The 18,085-nt window shown below is 36.2% G+C and overlaps 1 protein-coding gene across 1 annotated transcript in view; it reads left to right on the top strand.

The window, feature by feature from the left end:
• Positions 1-18,085, top strand: part of EFNA5 (ephrin A5) — a 204,411-nt gene that overhangs the window by 165,903 nt on the left and 20,423 nt on the right. Inside the window, exon 2 of the mRNA XM_027880834.1 lies at positions 649-941. Coding sequence (XP_027736635.1) covers positions 649-941 — 293 coding nt within the window. The remainder of the gene's footprint in view (positions 1-648; positions 942-18,085) is intronic.

Here is an 18,085-nt window from a genome sequence, read left to right as displayed (position 1 = left end):
CTGATAATTCGTATCCCAGAATCCTTTCATCTGAACAGAGCAACGTCCGCACTGTGTACGTTTGGCAAAGGAGAAGCACTGCTTTTCAAATCACTTTTTATGCTGCTAATTATGAAAAAAAGTAACCTGTTTGTGTTCATGTAGTAACTATAAGTACTTGCAGTCAAATTTACTTTCAGCACATGATTACTGACTGATTCAGGGAAAAGGATATGTCTAGTTTATTTATTTGCATGCATAAGCAGATGTTTATATAGACACTGATTTGGGAAGGCTGATGCAGTTTTGACTTCTTTGCTTCTTCTTGCTTCTTTCTTCAATTAAAAAAAACCCAAACCACTACCAGATAAGGCAAGTGCTCTCTTTTTTTCTGTATTCTATAAACTGTAGGGAAAGTCTGTTAGCAACAGACTCCTTTTGTAAGAGAATAGAACAAAACCTTTATCCAGAAGGTTGTATGATCGTAGTCCGGCATAATCTGTCTTTGATAGCTCTGTTGAATTGTAAGGGTCATTTTTGAGAGTAAATGTGCATGGCTGGAGTGAAATGAAGTGCCATTAGTGATACCCCTTTTATGAGAATGTTACTCTGCTAGAAGGTTATCCTGAGTTAGCTATGCTCATATTTGAACTCCTCTTGTGATTTCAGATTCCAGAGAGGTGACTATCACATTGATGTCTGCATCAATGACTACCTGGATGTGTTCTGCCCTCACTACGAAGACTCAGTGCCAGAAGATAAGACCGAACGCTACGTTCTGTACATGGTGAACTTTGATGGCTACAGCTCCTGTGATCACACTTCCAAGGGGTTCAAGAGGTGGGAATGTAATCGGCCACATTCCCCAAATGGACCATTGAAGTTCTCGGAAAAGTTCCAACTCTTCACGCCCTTCTCACTAGGATTTGAGTTCAGGCCAGGCCGGGAGTATTTCTACATCTGTGAGTATATAGAGATTTCGCATTGTTGCACAGCAGGTGTAAGAAACCCAGCTAATTTTTCACCTATGTGCTGTGAAAATACAGAGGGCCAAACAGTATAAAACACAGATGTCTTACAGTGAACGCAGGTTTAAGTATCCCCAGATACATTACCTAGGAATCTAACTAGTGAAAATGATATAAAATCAAAGCTTCTTTTCCCATATGGAATAGCATGTCAGCCTGTTTACTGAACCACAGCTGACATTTAAAGTAAAATGTACAGTTACTTTTATTTCAGCACTCTGAGGTGGAGGAGGATTGGGCAAGAAGGGTAGTATGGTAGCTGTTCCCAAATATGAGGAAAAATCATTAATCCTTTGCATATGAAATACCTGGATTTTCTTATTTGCGCAGATGAAATATTTTTGTCTCTAGTATTTATAACCCAAGAAAAGTGAGGTATGTGCAGCTTTTCAGTGGTGTTATGGTGCTTATGCCAGTAGTCCAGTGGTATTTAAAGTCGTAATTTCTTAGGCTAAGTAATCCTACTGTGTAGCTAAGTGTCTCCTTTTTTCTACCTTCCTTCCTCCCCCCATCTTTTTCATGGATGAGCTGTCAGTGTGGGCAATGGGAATGCTCTGGGAGCAGAAGGCAGGCAGGTGAGAAGGCCTGATCAGGGCTGCTCTGGGCACCCAGAGGATGTGCAGGAGATGGCATGTGGGTCTAAGGAAGTAAAAACACCAGGAGGTTAAAAACAGCTAAAGAGAACTGATTCTCTGACTCCACTTAGCACTTCATTTGTTTAATACTCTCAGAAACCATCTTATTACATCAGCTTGTTTTGTACCTGTATCTTTCACTGGAAACAAGTTTTGACTGCTCCAGCAGTACTTTTTTTTTTTTTTTTTTTTTGGTGTTAGACTACAAAGCTGAAAGCTTTAGACAAATGGGACTGTAGGTCCCATTAAATATTACTTTCATGTTGTAGCTGGCCTTTCTACTGTGAAACAGTCTTCCAGCTCATTTCACCATAGAAACTGAGTATGCATGATCCCTGTTTTTCAGCCTCATTTCTTCATCACTGAGATTTTTGTTTTCGCTTTCTTAATCTACTGGGAAATAACAGTCCTAGTGGATAGTTTTCCATTAATTTCGTTTTATTCCATCAAATAAAAATCTTCAGTGAGTGGTAGTTTGTCATCAGAAGAACTGTGCCTTGTTATTATGCTTCAGCACAATAATATAAAAAAATTCAAAAAGCAAACTGTAATTTTATTTTAAACTTTTTTTATTATTATTATTTTATATGGACATGCAAAATGATGTAAAAACATCAGAGTTTAAGTAGATAGTGGTCACAGTAAATAAATCTCCATTGTGTAGGCCCAGTCCTACTTGAGTCACTTCAACCAGAGTTCTCTGTCAATCAAAACTCTGATATGAGACTCCCTTGGAACAGTGGAGGTGGGGGGGGGGTTGGTGTACTTTTTGTTTTTGCTTTTTTTCAATTCACTTCCAGAGCTTTAGTAAAATAAACTGGAATAGTTAGGCTAAGGAATACAGTCTTTATCATCACAAGGTTGCAATAAAATGTAGCACAGAGTTAGCATTGGTAGGTGCAAGCCTAAAAAAAAAAAAAAAATTGGTCTTTTAAATTTTTTAAAAAGAAAAAAAGATAAATGTTTAATAAAGGTGAAACCAAACATGAAAGTGAAGGAAAAAATATGAGCAATCCCAGCTTGAGCTGTCTAGCTATTAATTTCATTTTTAGAACATACAAAATCCATTGAACTCTCAAGCAAGACATTATTGTTGAAATACATCCAGGTTGCTTATACCTGCTTTTTCTTATTTGTGGTTAAATTCAGTATGTCACTAAAAATCATATAACATTAATTTAAAAATCTATAACATTCGTTTAACTGAGTCATTTAACTGTCAAGGGCTCCCTTCAAAATAATTGTCCCAAAGTGCTTTAAAACTTGAAGAGCTTTATGATACTCAACTGCATGGAGATGGAATTCTTTTTTTTGATGAAAGGTAAAATAGCAAAAAATTAGCAAAGAGATGTAAAGTATTAGTTTAAAGTAACCTTCATGTTTTAGGGACAAAAAAAGCATTTTTCCTTCTTTTCTATAGGTTTTTTTTTTCCTTTATTCTTGGGTTTGATGAGAACACAACAAGGCTGATACTACGGCAGTTTCAGGGAAGCACGTTACGCTAAGTTAGCAATAATATGCAGACCTTCTCAGGGCACAGTTGTCCATCCTGGAATGGTTTTTTCTCATAGTTTGTAGAAGAAACAAACTGGTAAAATGTTGTTTCTTATGTTCTCATCACAGTTTTAAGCAGGCGCTAGTTCAGGCAATGGAGACTACTTTTGTTACCTTTCTTTATCTGCATGTTGAAAAATTTCTGCTTTACCATGAAAGGTTTCCTTTCCTTTTTGAAACCTTTGCCCTCTTTGCAGGAGAGATGGAAGGCTGACTATATAGGATCAGTCTGGCATGTTCTATTTAAGGATTACAAAATATGTTGTGTAACCTAGACCTCTGGAAAGACAGAAATAATAAGTGGCTGGTTAGCTTAATTACTCTCTGGTGCTTTGTCAAAATTCTTCACTGTTTAGCTTTTAAGGATGTGGCTTGCCTCTCTTGCTTTCATTACTTTCAGAAAAAGCAATAATTTGTGAACAATCACTGTCTGTTTGTGTGAACAGTTCATTTGGAAAATGTCAGTTTTCCTTGTTATGCCATTGCCTTCATATATAGTTCAGATGAACTTGGATCTCCCTTCTTGGCATGTTTGTTCTAGGAAAATGCAAGAAATCTTACGTATCTTTTTTTATCAAATTTATCAAATTTACATTGAAGAAGTCAATTAAACATTACTGTCATGCAATCACAAAGTACTGATTAAGTTTACTTTTGAAAGAAGAAAAGCTTATTAAATATTTACAGAGAAATTAACTTTTATTTACTTAGGGTGTGCACAGTGGGGGTGGGCTGGGGAAAGTAAATAATGTATCATGACCTGAAGTCTTAATTTTTACTTAGTTCTTAGCAGGTGCTCACCACAGGTTAGTGTATGCTAGCATGAAAACAAACAAAATAGTATTACTACTGAAAGAGAAGCAAATTGAATATAGAGAAAGCAGAAACTAAACAGTGTCATGACAGTGATTTTAATGTCCTTTTGAATGGAACATAAGTTTCAGTATTCAGGTTAATGTGAGGTATGTGCACAGTGAGTTAAACACAAAAGCAAGGAAGGGAAGAAAGTCCTAAAATGTATAATGTTACTTAATTATATGTTTCAAAATGAGTGTATAATTTCCATTATTTCAACTTAATTATGGGTAATTTATTCTTATTAATGTGCTAGGTATTGAAAAAAACAGCAGTGACAGCTTGGCAAATACACATCAGGGCTATTGAAATAAAAAAAAGAAAGATGTGGCTAGAAGCAGACTGCGACAGAGTACTGCAGAATCCTGACCTTAGTTTCCAAACCAAGCTCCTGAGTTGATTTAAGCTAGAGCACATTGCTCTTTTCTTGAAAACAACACATCATTGTTGTACTGTCAAAAGTTGTAGCAGTACTAAACTGTAGCATATGTTTTCCTCTGAACCATCAGTCCAGGTATTTCATTCAAGAACTTGGTATTTTACAGGATTTATCCTTAAGAAATCTGTGGTATTTTTATCATCTTATCCTCCAAAATTTTATATATATTGTTTATATAGTCATTTGATCATTGTGAATATTTTCATTTATATATACTTATATCCTTCTCCTAGAAAGACAGGTAGGTTTGCTCTTCTTTACAGTTGTCTTGTTGCTCTTCTGTTCTCCATTAGATCCTAAAGATTTTTGCTAGCAGTTAGCAAGCTTTACATGTAATGTATCTAAACAGAACTTGTGGGCTTTTCTCCCTTTCTCCTTGAGAAAAGAGCTCCTTTCACCTTTTAAATATACTATTGTTTTACCTGTGGTTTATTTGTATAACCTCTTTTTGTTACAGTTTCTTTCTAGTTTTATCTTCTGCATGTGTCTTTCTGATTTTATTTCAAAATGCTTGTGCCGTTGCTTTGTGTCACCTGTAATGATGTGTCATTACCATTGTGTCTTTGTTGTCACCATTTATTTTCATGAAGCTTCTGATTGTCAGTTCAGAAGGCTTTTGGGAAATTATATTGCATGTGTACACATCAGGATAATGTGATTTTATGATTTGAATTTAATTATGGTTATAAATAATATTTTTTAAGTTGTTCTTATATTTACAATTAAATTAAGAAGCAGTTTGTAAAGTTGTACTTTCAGTTGTACATGTACCTCTTAATAACATCCAACCATCCTGTACTCCTTTTCCGCATAGACTCCATTCCCAAGCAACCTGCAATGTTACCTGTTCCCTTGATTTTTAAGTGTTTGTCCCTCATCATTCTTGTTTCTCTGCACTAATTGCTTATTTTCCTGAAATTTCTGATTCTCAGGGCTTTTATTCAACTGACATTCCACTCTGACAGTCTTAGCTGCTGCTTCTGTAGGAAAGATTTGCTTTCTTTCTAATAATAAATTGTCTCTCTTCTGTTTGCTCATTCCCTCTTTGTGTCTGAAAGTTGTCCTCACCATATCTTGCTGTTATTTTCCTCTAACAGCTGCCAGGTAGTTGGACCATCCCTCTGCAACCATCTGCACACCTCTGGAGGGTTCTTTCATTCTAAAGATCTTAAGGAAAAAAAAAGTAATAGAAAAAAGTATTTTAATACTCCACCTCTTCTGCCTATTAAGTAGGTATTTAGCATATTGTATTAAGAAGGTCTCTAGCTAAAGTTTGTTGAGGGAATAGGTGTCCCTGATGACAGCAAAGCTGAACTTGCTCCCTTTTCCCCTTCTACCATGTTCTGTGTGTGTTTAAAAGTTGAGTGCTTTTTCATGCTCTTGTTTTTCTTTAGTCTCTGCTACAATCCTCGGTCCCTTCTCTGTGCTGTGCAATTCTGTGTTTAGTGATCAGGTTAATTATTGGGAGGGCTGCTATCTTTTTGTCTCAAAACTGTAAGCATATTTTATATTGTTATCATCAATTTGCTTGTGCCTGTTCACTGCTTTCCAGCTGAGATGTCTATGGTAGAACCTGTACTGAAATGCTTTCTCCATGTGGCCTAGCCACTGAATTTCTGGGGATGGGTAAGAACATGCAACTACCACTGCTTGCTGCTGGTGGTGGTTGCATAAGGATTTTTGATTATTAATGAAGAATAATTGGCAGAGTTTAGGAGTCTTAACTCACTGGGGAGAACTGTACACGTCCATATACAAATCAGCAGTTAACATAGGAAAGGCAGTGTTCACTTTTTATGGAAATTAACACAGACTTATCAATAGCTTTCCATGACTAGGAACCTGGAACGGCTTCCAGATTGCTAGCTTGGTTCTTATTCTTTAAGAAGTGGTTTCAATGTAGCAAGAGTTAAGAAGGGTGACTTTGCAGAGACAATGTTGAATATCCTGTGATACTGTATGGGAGAAAGCTGCAGAGAAATCTTTATAATTTATTAACAGTTACTTGGTATTTTTCATGTGCTCAAGAGAAGAATGATATTAAACAGCTGCATGGAGTTCATTGCTTGTGCCTGAGCACCAGCTTAATATTAGTGGATATCAATGTTTTGCATGAATGGGTACAACTCACTGTAAGATGGTTATTTGATTTAGGGATCTCTACATTTGCTAGAGGTTTAGTTTGATGCAATAGGAGCACAAAACAGAAAGATTGAGAGCGGTAATTTTGTCCTATCAGAACAGGTAAATGTAAGTCACCCCGAAAAACTAGACTTCTCTCTCTTTTTATTGTCATATTATAAACCTGGAAATGTTACTTTTTCAGAACCAGTTGGTGTTGTCAACACAGCAGTTTCTACTGCTGACTGTAGGTCTCTTGATTAGAAGTTCTCTCTGGGAGTGTAAGTACACTGTTTCTCAGGTTTTGAGTCTGACTTGAGGAAATTCCTGCTAAAAAAGGAGATAATGTAAAGAAGACAGTGCAGCTATTCAGTTGCATCCTGGAGAGTATTAGAATCAATCAAAGGTTACTGTAGACAGTTTTGCTAATGGTTTGGTTAGATTACTTAGAATGCTTACTTTTTTTGGAAGAAGTCAGTGCTTTTGTGTTGTATCCCAGCTGGGGAGTAATACAATAATATTTAACTATTAATGTTGTAGAATTATTTTTTATTTGTTTGTTTTTAAATCATCCAGCAGTTAGGATATATGGTTTCTCTATAAGCTGTCATACCATTAAAGAGGAATCTCTTAATCAACAAACTTAACTTGGTGTGACAAATTATACCATCTTGAAAATTCAAAGAAGGCACAATGAACACTTTATCTGTGTGTTTACCCATGTAAACATATAGACACTGTCCGTCTGAATTTAAAATTGCTTTTATGTAGAGAAGAACCGTGTCTTCATGTTCACCAGGGCACATAATGCTTATCCCTCCTCAAAACATCCTTAGAGTTGCAGGAAAGAAATAAGTTTCTATTTTAATAGCAATGCTCTGTATTTCTGGGAACTTCTGTTCTTCTGTTTGTAGCTATGATAAAGACTTGGTATCTTTTGCAATTACCCATTGGGTACATTGTGTATCAGCTTGTTCAGGCAGTAGGTCATTTTGTACAGACCTAAGTACTACTTGTCTCACAAAGTTCTTGGCTACGTATGTTTGACTTCTTGACTAATACCCATGGTATTATTTTCTTCAGGATAAAATAAGACTAGCCACACATGAAGACACAGATTGTTTTACTTTTCTTCACTGGGCAATTGTATGAAAAAACCTTTCAGGAAAACCCTCTTTGAGTGTTTTTTTTCCCCTCATATCAGTGACTTACATGATGTAAAAGGCCTATTTTGGATATTTTTCCATCTTGAATATGTAAATACTGAAACTCAAAATCAAAGATTTGAAATGGGACAAAATTTAGCTTTATCGAGTTGTGTGAACTCTAGAGAAATGAGTAGAGCAAATTAATGGTAAGTCTTGTCGTGCTGTTCTTAGCTTGTACCAGAGACAGTGAACTCTATTTATTCACAGGCTAAACTTTTATTAGAAGTTACCAAAATGATTGATTTAAGCAGCAGGTCTTTTTTCTTTGAAAGTGAAGACAAGGTTTGTCTTCCATCAAGTGGAAAAATGCAGTCTCTCTTGAATTCAGCCAGTATTAGTTAATTCAGGTACTGCTGATTCTTACGTTTCCTCATTGTTTCTTGAAGACATGATTTAAGAAGATCACTTTTTGGAACTCTCTCTCCAGACGTCCTGAGTCACACCAAAATGAAGGTTAACTAAGGAATGTTATTAAAGGATGCTGAGAGAACGGCAAACATCCTAAGTGTGTTAATTGCACTTTTCTTTTGGATAAACATTGTTTGTTGCCAGGTTCCCCATTAACCTTTCAGTCAAGATCTGATCAACATAAACACTGATGCTGCTTTGACAGCAGTGGTATCAGACATGCCATTCTACTATGAATCCTGCTTTGATAGCTGGTTTACCAGAATCGCTTGAGATGTTCTGAATGAAATCAAAGCAATTGAAAGGGTTTGATAAATGTGTACTTTAAAAAATATTTTTTGTGATAACATTAGACAGACAAGGAAGGTGACCTTTACAGGGGATTCATGCTTAGCTTAGTGTGTAGATTAAAGGACCAGTTTCTGTTAGAAAGCATCAGAAGGATTAAGTGCTAGTCCTGCTTAAAAGAAAGCAGAAATAATCACTAGCGTTTAATAGATTTTGACATTGGTAGTGTTCTTAGAATGCTCAAAGGCAATGTTAAAAGCTGTTGAATAATTTGGGACCCGGGAGAAATCCATAGAAGAAAATGAAGAGAGAATGCATGGAAGTGCTGGTCTCTATTGTTTGAGTTTTTCAAAGGGAATGAATGTCTTTCAGAAAACAAGTTTAAAGAAGATTTGGATTTACATGCTTCAAAAATTTAGGTTCTATTAACATCCTGATAGCTGGAAAACTATAAAAGAGGGAGGCTATATATCTTTTATATCTTTAAATTTATTTAGAGCATCTTTTGTAAGGTCTTCACTTCTCCATGAGGACCAGTGACTTACCAGTGAAGTACTGATTTTGGACATCAGGAGAACAAAGGTCTGACCGGAATCGGAAAGATAGATGACAGGGTTTTCTTTCCTCTGTCCTTTTTTTGTTTCTCACCTGTGCTGCTTGATGAAGATCAGTTAATTTTGTAGGAAAATAAAGCATGTATTTAGTTTTGTTATCATCAAATCCCAGGCATTAAAAAGATAGATTGATTAGACCCTGGATAAAAGACCTTTAAGGAGCATTAGGAACTTGACGATGCCATATGTGACACACCTGCCTTAAAACCAATGGTTTTGACTAAATGTTCCATACTGGTGACTAATTTTTTACATTTGTGTTCTTGTAAAAATCCCATTGCAATTTTCTTAAGAGTAAGTGTTTAAATTTCAGTGTTCTGCTGGAAGTACCACTGAATGAATTGCTCACAGCTCTTTAAATCCTGATGGACCATTCATCAATCCTTACTTCAAATCAGTTTTGATGTTGAACAGCTGCAGTTTAACATCTCTGAGGTGGCTGCACATAGCTGGTGGGTGAGACTCATTGTAGTGGTACTTCACTGGAATGTTATGAGATTAATAAGGTGAAGCATGTGGATTCCTTGGATGAAAGAACTCATAGAAGTGGAGAGTAATATTAATAATTATCTGAGGACTTATAACTCTGTAACAGTGTTCTAATTTGATTTCTGAGCAAACTGAAACCTGTTTAATGAGCTGTTGTATTGGAAGTACAGGTTTTGCAACGTGAAGCAGGTGCCAACAGAAATGGAAATAGCACAGCAGTGACATCTGGAATAACAGTGTTGTACTTCATTGCCTCCATGTCATCAGCATGTTAGTCTCCCTATTCCTCAGACTAACTCACCAAGGTGGCACTTTCTCTGGTGATATTGTATGTACAAACACGGTATAAGCTTATTATATATGCATGCCTGCAACCAGTAGACCAAAACCAAACTTCCCCAAGATAAAAATGCTTCCCCATGCTGAGCAATTGGCTGATGGTCTTGTTTCATAAGTTAATATTCATCATCCAACTCCACTATTTTCTTAAATATTTGGATCTAGAAGAAGCAGATTTGTTTCTCAGCTACCTTTCCCTCTGATATTAGAGGGGGCTTTAAAATAGGAAAAGGTTATAAAATTCTCAATAACTTCGTTTTATTTCCCAGTAATGCATACTATTCAGACAAGGTGGCCAAGACTCTAGCACAAAATGACACATGCAGTTAATACTTCTGTCTTGGCAAATCAGTATCAGTTACATAGAATAAGATTTTTTTTTTTCACTGAGTATTCAGAAATACATAGAACTGCTTTATTCTGAAAAATTACTAAAAAAAAAATCTTTTCAGCCTTTCAAATGTTTCTGCTTTTCTTTCAGAAAAGCAGTTGGTCATCCTCAGTTCTACATTATTGGCCAAATGAGATTTTTACTGCCTCTAAAATCTCCCTGGTTTCCCGTTTACATCATGGATATTTAATATTTGAAGTGTGAAGTGGTATAGCCAGCTAGATACAGCACTGCTTTAGGGAATTAAGAATGGCTTGAAGGTGTATCAGAATCTCGCTTGTGCCATACCTCTGTGCACAAAAGTAACCAGGCTCCTAATGTTGGATATGGGGAATAACATTGCTGTTGCTGATCTTCTGGGGGTGAAATGATCTTAATTATTTGAAGGATAATCAGGATGGCAGTATTTTAATCAATTTAGAGAGCCCTGACAATTCAGTCATAGTGGTGTTCAAAATGTGTTCAGGCAAAAGAATACCAGAACATCTTAGCTGATCTAAATTATATTTTAAGAGTTGTAGGTGAGGACATTGTGAATATATAAGCTTGGATTTCTTCTTAAGTATGTTTTTGACACACCTGTTTGTGGTAATACTGGGTCATTTTCCTTTATGTCAATGCTTGTAACTGCATGTGGACTACTTTTCTCTAATATTTCAAGGTTTTGCAGGAGACATTCAGGTGTGAGGCACTGAAGAATGTGCTATCCTACAGCACAGAACTCTATATTGGGACTGAAGTCAGGATCTGTAGCAGCAGCTGCATCAGGACTTGCTGTCTGCCTTAAATGTAATGCCTTTCTTCATGAACGTGGAGACTGTAAAAGAATGCAACATGTCCTATTGAACAGGGCTTAGTATTAACACCTCTTTGCTTCTGGGTAGTGATGCACAGATAAGTCACAAATTTGTTTTCCCCCATGAAAATTGGAATGAAGTTATGTGTGCAGTTCCTGTTGGTGATTCATGGAACTGGGATCTGACTTCCTTAGTTCCTATCTGTAAACAGCACCATGAAGCAGAAGGTAAGAATGGCATAGTGAAAAGTCCACAGGCACATCAGCAAGGTAGAAAATGCTTTTCTTTCTCAGAAAGAGGTGCAGAAGCAAATCACCTCAAAAATAAAGGTGTGTTCCAGTGAGGGTGATGGTGACAGTGTTGTGTAGTTCATACATGAACAGCTGATATGGGTCGTTTTTTGTTTAGCAATCTCTTTTATCAAATTTTCTAGTATTTCACAAAAGTTTTATTTTATTGTCAATTGAATATAAGCAGGTAAATTATAATGCTGCTGGAGTTTCAAATTAATAATCATGCATAAAAATACATTTAAAGTATGTTTATAACAAGGCAGAGATACTAATTGTCAAACTAGTTGTCTGCACTAAAACATGCTGCTGACTAGGTATCAGAAACAACAGCCATTTCACAGGTCTCTACAAAATGTGCAACTTTCAGCTTATAATAGGAGTGTTGCATAGCTTTCACTGGTGGCACTTTTCCCCCATCCTAAGCAGAACAATCAGCCAGCACGGTTAGAAGTTATTGCCAGAGACAGAGTTCCTCATCTGTAGTTCCTGCACCTGTGGTAACTTTGCTTGGAAACATGCACCAGCGCAACAGCACTTTTTGGTTCGCAGTCCCACTTGAAATACTCAGTGGCAGCTCAAGCAAAACTGTATAAATTAGTCACTGTCACGTTTAGGCATTAAAAGAGGAATTAGTAATTTATATTAATCACAAACGTTTCTCCAGATTTTATTAACAAGCAGATTGGCTGCCAAAATGCTTTTTGGAAGACATTTTTTTTTCTCCAAACTGCCACAGAGAACAAAATAGTTATTATGGGCATTTAGATAAAGATTAACGGTTTCAGCAATTCATTTGAGGAGAACTGTATTTTACCATACATTCCACTTCAGCCCGGACCATCACTGCCAGCATGATTTGTTGCCTTCTTGATAAAATTATACAGTGGAGACACAATATGGTGCAATTCAGTTTAAGAAAAGAAAGAGGTTAATCAACAATGCAGAATGAGGTTAAAAAATAAACTAGACCAAATTTCTTAATTTTTTTTCAAGTCCAAATTTCCAATAGGAAAAGGGAGATGTCTGTCTAACTGCTGTTTTGGCACATTGTGGTTTGTTTTTTTCGTCATACTTTCTCTTTTTTTACCCACATCATGCTTTTTTTTTAACTCAGGGTGGCTTCATGAGTCCTATTTAGATCTCTGGGAAAAAGAAGTACATGTGACCGCATCCTATTCTGTGCATCTGCAAGTAGTTCTGTGGAGTACCGTAGGAGTGGTCCATAAATCTTGTACAAGGTGTGAAGAAATTACTAGAATTATAAGAAAGGGGTCAAAATTAATATTGCAGGATTTAAAAGCAATTCAGAGCAGTCTGCCAACATGATCTTCACATTTTCAATGTGTTTTGGACAGACAAAATCAATTTCCTAGCATACTCCGTTTTGAGCTTATCGTGTTCCAAGGCATTAAAGGAGAGACATGCTATATTTTATTATTCTGTAAGGGCTAGCTCCCATTTTGCTTCCACTTCTGCATTTTAGGATGATATAAAATGAAGGAAATCAAAAGATATGTGAAAAATCAGATGTTTTCTATAGAGGAGACAAACAAGGGTTGAAGGAGGAAAAACCTCATTATAGAGAGATTAGAAAATTAATTGGTTGGTGGCTCTGACAGTTCCCATTGGATGTCTAAGGATCCCGTGAAAAGAAGGTATAGTCTCAAACATAACATTTCTTCCTATTATTTCTTTCTTTCATGTAGAGACTCCTCTGAAGCATCATTAGGTTCCAATTACTTTCAGTGAAATATTTCACAAGAAAAGGGCATGATAAAATCAGCAGAGGTAGTGTTATTCTCCTGAGAAAGTTCCTCTGGCTAATACTCAAACTGTAATAGGGAAGACTACTGTTCAACATCAAACAGAAAGAGATTTCTGCAGGGGTGATTCTGCTACATGGAGGTTTTGGAAATCTTGTGTCATGGAGTTAATGTGCCCTATCTTTCCCCAGAATCAGTACAGGGCAGCTGATGAATACAGTGGGTCTGAGAACTTGATTACGTTCCTGGCTTAATATAAGCATAAGTGAAAGTTGCAGTGAATCTCTTTAGTGAAGGATCTATTTTTTTTTTTTTTCCTAAGAATAAGTGTCAGAGATACTGTTCTTTCAAAAAGACAAAATATTTCTAATAATGTTTTCTTCTCAACTGACTGAGCCTTTTTTTTATATTTTCTCTATATTTATTTAGCCTGTATATGTGTACAGATTTTCTTCTCTTTTATGTGTGTATGTATGTATGTATATAAATATATACACATATATATTTATAAAATAATAACAATAGTACTAAAATGTCTTATGTTACAGAATCCCAAAATCCCAGAATGGGTAAGGTTGGAAGGGACCACTGTGTGTCATCTGGTCCACCTCCCTGCTTAAGCGGGGCCATCCCAAAGCACACTGGACAGGATGGAATCCAATCGATTCTTGAATATCTCCAAATTTCTCTGGCCAGTATTGGTTAGATCTCTGATAAAAAATAATCTTTATGCATTAAAGGCTTTAGCTGTTGTGAATATAAAAATCCTAATTTTAACAAACTAAAAGTATACATCATTTTAACTCCATTGAAAGATTAGATATTTTTAATATTAAGTGCCAGTGAAGTGTTTCCTGGGTATTGTGTAATAATTTCACTAGATTATCATTCTCCTTCCTGTATGGGCTGATCTGACCAGTAGTTCCTTCTTGTCCTTGATGTGGCATAACCGTATTATTATCACTTCACATTGCTTGTGTTTTTCAAAATGAAAACGAGATTAAAGATAAATTCAGCCCTACATGAGTAGGAGACTGTTCATGACACTTCTCAGGGTACAGCACTGTCTGTCTTCTTTTACTTCTTCTCTCTGCTTAGTTCCTTTCATGTTGGTAACTCATGTGGTAATGGATGTGCACTAGAGAGAAACATTCCCGCTGAAATTTCTCCTGTTGAAGAAAATGGCAGAAGAAGCTATTCTCTACAAAATGTGTTCCAACTTCCATAAGCTTCTCAGTTTGCCACCAAATCCTTGGGATGCAAAATATAAAATATTCGTTTTCCCTGGGGTTTTCCCAATTACATGTCATGCCGTGCTATTGCTACCTTCTTGATTGAGGGACAAAGTCACTTTTCCAGGAGCTTTGCATTTACCTATAATGATCAGTGTTTGCTGTGATTTGAGGGTACTGCAAAGTCCCAGACCCTTGAACCAGTCCCTGCTCAGAAACACCAGTGCTGCTTGTTTTTATTAGAAACAGTAGCATTGCTTCTAAACAAATTGTATGGGTTAATTTTCAAATCTGATAATCGGTTCTAGATTTTACACAAGTTTAAAAGATGTACATTAAGAGTTAGCTTGGGGAAAGCCCCTAAAAATTGCTATCTATGGAAAATATTTCTTAATATGCTAACATAGCTGAGAAGATATATTTTCACCTAGGACTTTTTTCATTTTAGTGAACTATAGAATATTTTGAGTGAAATATAATCTTAAACCAGAAATAAGTCTCTTGAGGAACCTGGTACCACATTGAAGTTACTGGCAGAAAAGGAAGGCAAAATTTTTGGAACTGTATTGACCAGGAGGGTGAGGAACATTGTTCTTTAGAAATCTAAATTAAAGTTACACCTTTGATACTTGCGTGAGTACAGCTGAATTTCCGCAAAGATGTATACCTTTCCATGGAGTGCTTGTGAACAGCATATGGTATTCTGTGTGCTAATATGTACACATAAATCTACACTCCACCCCTATAATACATGGTAAAATTATTAGCACAGGAACATTCTAAAAAATAACCCAAAAAACCCCAGTAATGAAAGACACACAAATAAAACAGCAGCAGAAAGTCCTACGAAATTGTCTTAACTTGAGCAAATATATTTTAGTCTGAAAAAAGCAGACCCTGAAATAATAATTTTGAGAGAAGGGGGAGAAAAAGACTAAAAATAGTGACATTTTTCTTCACCTTTTTATGAAGTAACAGCTTTTTTAATTTATAGGCATAAAGTCCCACTGTTGGTTTTACTTCTGATTCAAAAAGTGAATAGAAAATGTGTATATACATTGAACACACACACACAAAAATAGTGATTTGATTCACTTTACTAGACTTCTGGAAAAAAATTCTGACAACTGTGCATACACACTACTTGATCATAGTGGTCTTTTTTGACTTGAGCAGCAGAGAAAATGACATTGGTTTTGATGCATCTAAATTTAAATGGACCCTTTATCTAGGCTTTAGGATACTGGTCCAAAATACATCTTAACATACAATTGAAAGAAAACAACAAAAGAAAACAAAGCAAAATAAAGAAAAAAAACCCAAACCAACAAACTCACTGCCTAAGCCCAGAGTAGATACAGTTTCTTTTCTTTTTCTGTATAAATTGCACATATGTTTCTTCAACCTTGTTCTTCCTTGGTTCCAGTCCAAAGTAGGTAAAATAAATAGATTTCATATTACAGGCCATATGTCAGAAGTGTTTAGTATTCCCAATTAGAGTCATAATTTTAGAAGTACATAGCTGTCACTTCAGTATCCAAATAGTTGCCCTGAATTCTAAAACGGTTTGCACATGAAGCACAGAGTTCTTCTGAAAATATGATCTCTGTTGTGGATTGTAAACATCTTGAAAGCTTGTCAGTAGGTTCTTTTGAATTATACGCTTGTGTTTTTACCAGGATTTTTTGTGGTTTTTATGGGTTTTTAAGTGCAAATACAATACTATCATCAACTTGAGCCCCATTTCTGCTCTCCCGTAATCAAGAACTAAGATTGTATAGTATTGTTAGTTGTTCCTTCATTTTAACACAAAGTGCAGTTCTTAGCCTAGACACACATAAAAGAGTTGAAGTGTTGATGTGGATGGAAACTGACTTGGAAGTACAGGTTTCCTTTTAAGAAAAAAGAAGTCTTAAAACTAGGGTTTTAAGCATTTTTCTCTCAAGAGTAAGAGTCTTGAGACAGGTAATGCTTTAATCAGATGGAAACGTTTAGATGGGAGACCAATAGTAGAGGGAGCTGGAGCGTTGGCTTGTCTTGGCCTTTTGTTCAAATGCCACATCCACAGAGATGTTATTAGTGGGATTCTTACACTTTCCTAGTATGAAGGTACTGCACTGCTTTAACAGTGGGATTTCCTATAGGTCTTCTGTCATAAACAGTTTAGCAGAACCCTGACATTAAGCTGATGTGGTTGTTTTTTGTTTGTTTGTTTGTTTGTTTGTTTGTTTTTGGTTGGTTTGGGTTTTTGTTTGGTTGTTTTTGTTTGGTTGTGTTTTTGTTTGTTTGTGGTTTTTGTTTTTTTGTTGTTGTTGTTGTTTTTTGAGTCTGTAGATGGGTATTTTATCAGCTGTCTTGTCTCAGGTGAGAAAATTTAGGAAAAAAAGTCATTTGAGAAGCCTACTTTTTTGTGAACCACTAATGACTATGATCTGTGGATACAGCCATATGAAACTCCTTCTCCCCCAAGCAAGCGGGCACAATTTCTATAATTGGAGTTGATGGAAACCTGTCTTTACAAGCGCCATCACCTTCCATTGGGTGACCAACATGTCACTCCTGAGGCTTGGGCTGAAAAGCAGAGCTAATGAAGGAGTTTTCCAGCCCTTGGTGCATCTGTGGCACTTGCTCTCCCTGCTGTGCTGCACAGCACACTGGCTATTTGTTGGCAACTTCATATTTCACACTGCAGGGAATTGAAATGACTGAACAGACAACAGAAGAGTTTTATTTGCACTAGGCTGTGTATCCCTAGACTGATTTGGCATAAAACATCTGCTTCGTGATCTGTTTCAAGGCCAGTTCCCTTCCACCAACAAAGGTTATGACTTCAGGCAAGCTGTGCCTCCACTGGCAGGGGGGAGATTGGCCTGAAGACTTGATTTGGTTAGAATCAAAGCATTCAGCAACAGAAGTCCTTATTTCAATTGTTCTGAAAAAGAAGCCAAACACTATATGTATAAACATATTAAACTGTGAGTAAAGAAGGCCTCTGCCTTTTTTTGTGTGGGTTTTTATGAGAAGTTGATATAAACAATATCTCTGTATATGTGTGCATTTGTGGCTAGGAATAAACATTTGTTATTGTTCTGAGGGTGAAAGAAGTGACAGATCCTCTACATGTACTTGTTTAATGAGCAGAGTCAGTAAGTAAATCTATCAGTTTCAGCTACAGTTTGTGCATATTTTCAATTTGCACAGTAAATTGTTGCTATATTGATGTCATTTCTGTTGAAGTCTTAGGAAATAGGTCCTATATGGTGCAACATTTGGAAATAAATTGATGTATTAAATCTTTTTTATTTATGGTGGGGACCTAATTTCAGAGTGTTTTGTCTCCTACCAAAAAAGTCAATTTTTGAAAGACCAAATTTTGAAAGATTTCTTTGCAGAAGTGTCATCTTAATCCGCAGTTACACATCTACAAAAAAAAATCCATGTTATGTCTCGCAATGACATAATCAGATTCAACCTTTATTAAAGTGAGTAGCCTGTTACCGTCTGTGTGCTTCACTGCCATTGATGCACAGTCTTTGCGACATATGGCTGTTTTTCCTCCTCAGAAAAAAATCCTTTTTGTAGCTTTAAAAAAACCAGTAATTGAATATTTGCATATCTCCAAGGAGTCATGCGGGTTAAACACTGCATTCAT

Source organism: Empidonax traillii, unplaced genomic scaffold (assembly GCF_003031625.1).
Source record: "Empidonax traillii isolate 1590-97213 ecotype Southwest subspecies unplaced genomic scaffold, ASM303162v1 scaffold75:size1520028, whole genome shotgun sequence".
Taxonomy (NCBI): Eukaryota; Metazoa; Chordata; class Aves; order Passeriformes; family Tyrannidae; genus Empidonax; species Empidonax traillii.
Note: the sequence above shows the minus strand (reverse complement) of the source record. Positions and strands in the feature narration are given on the sequence as shown.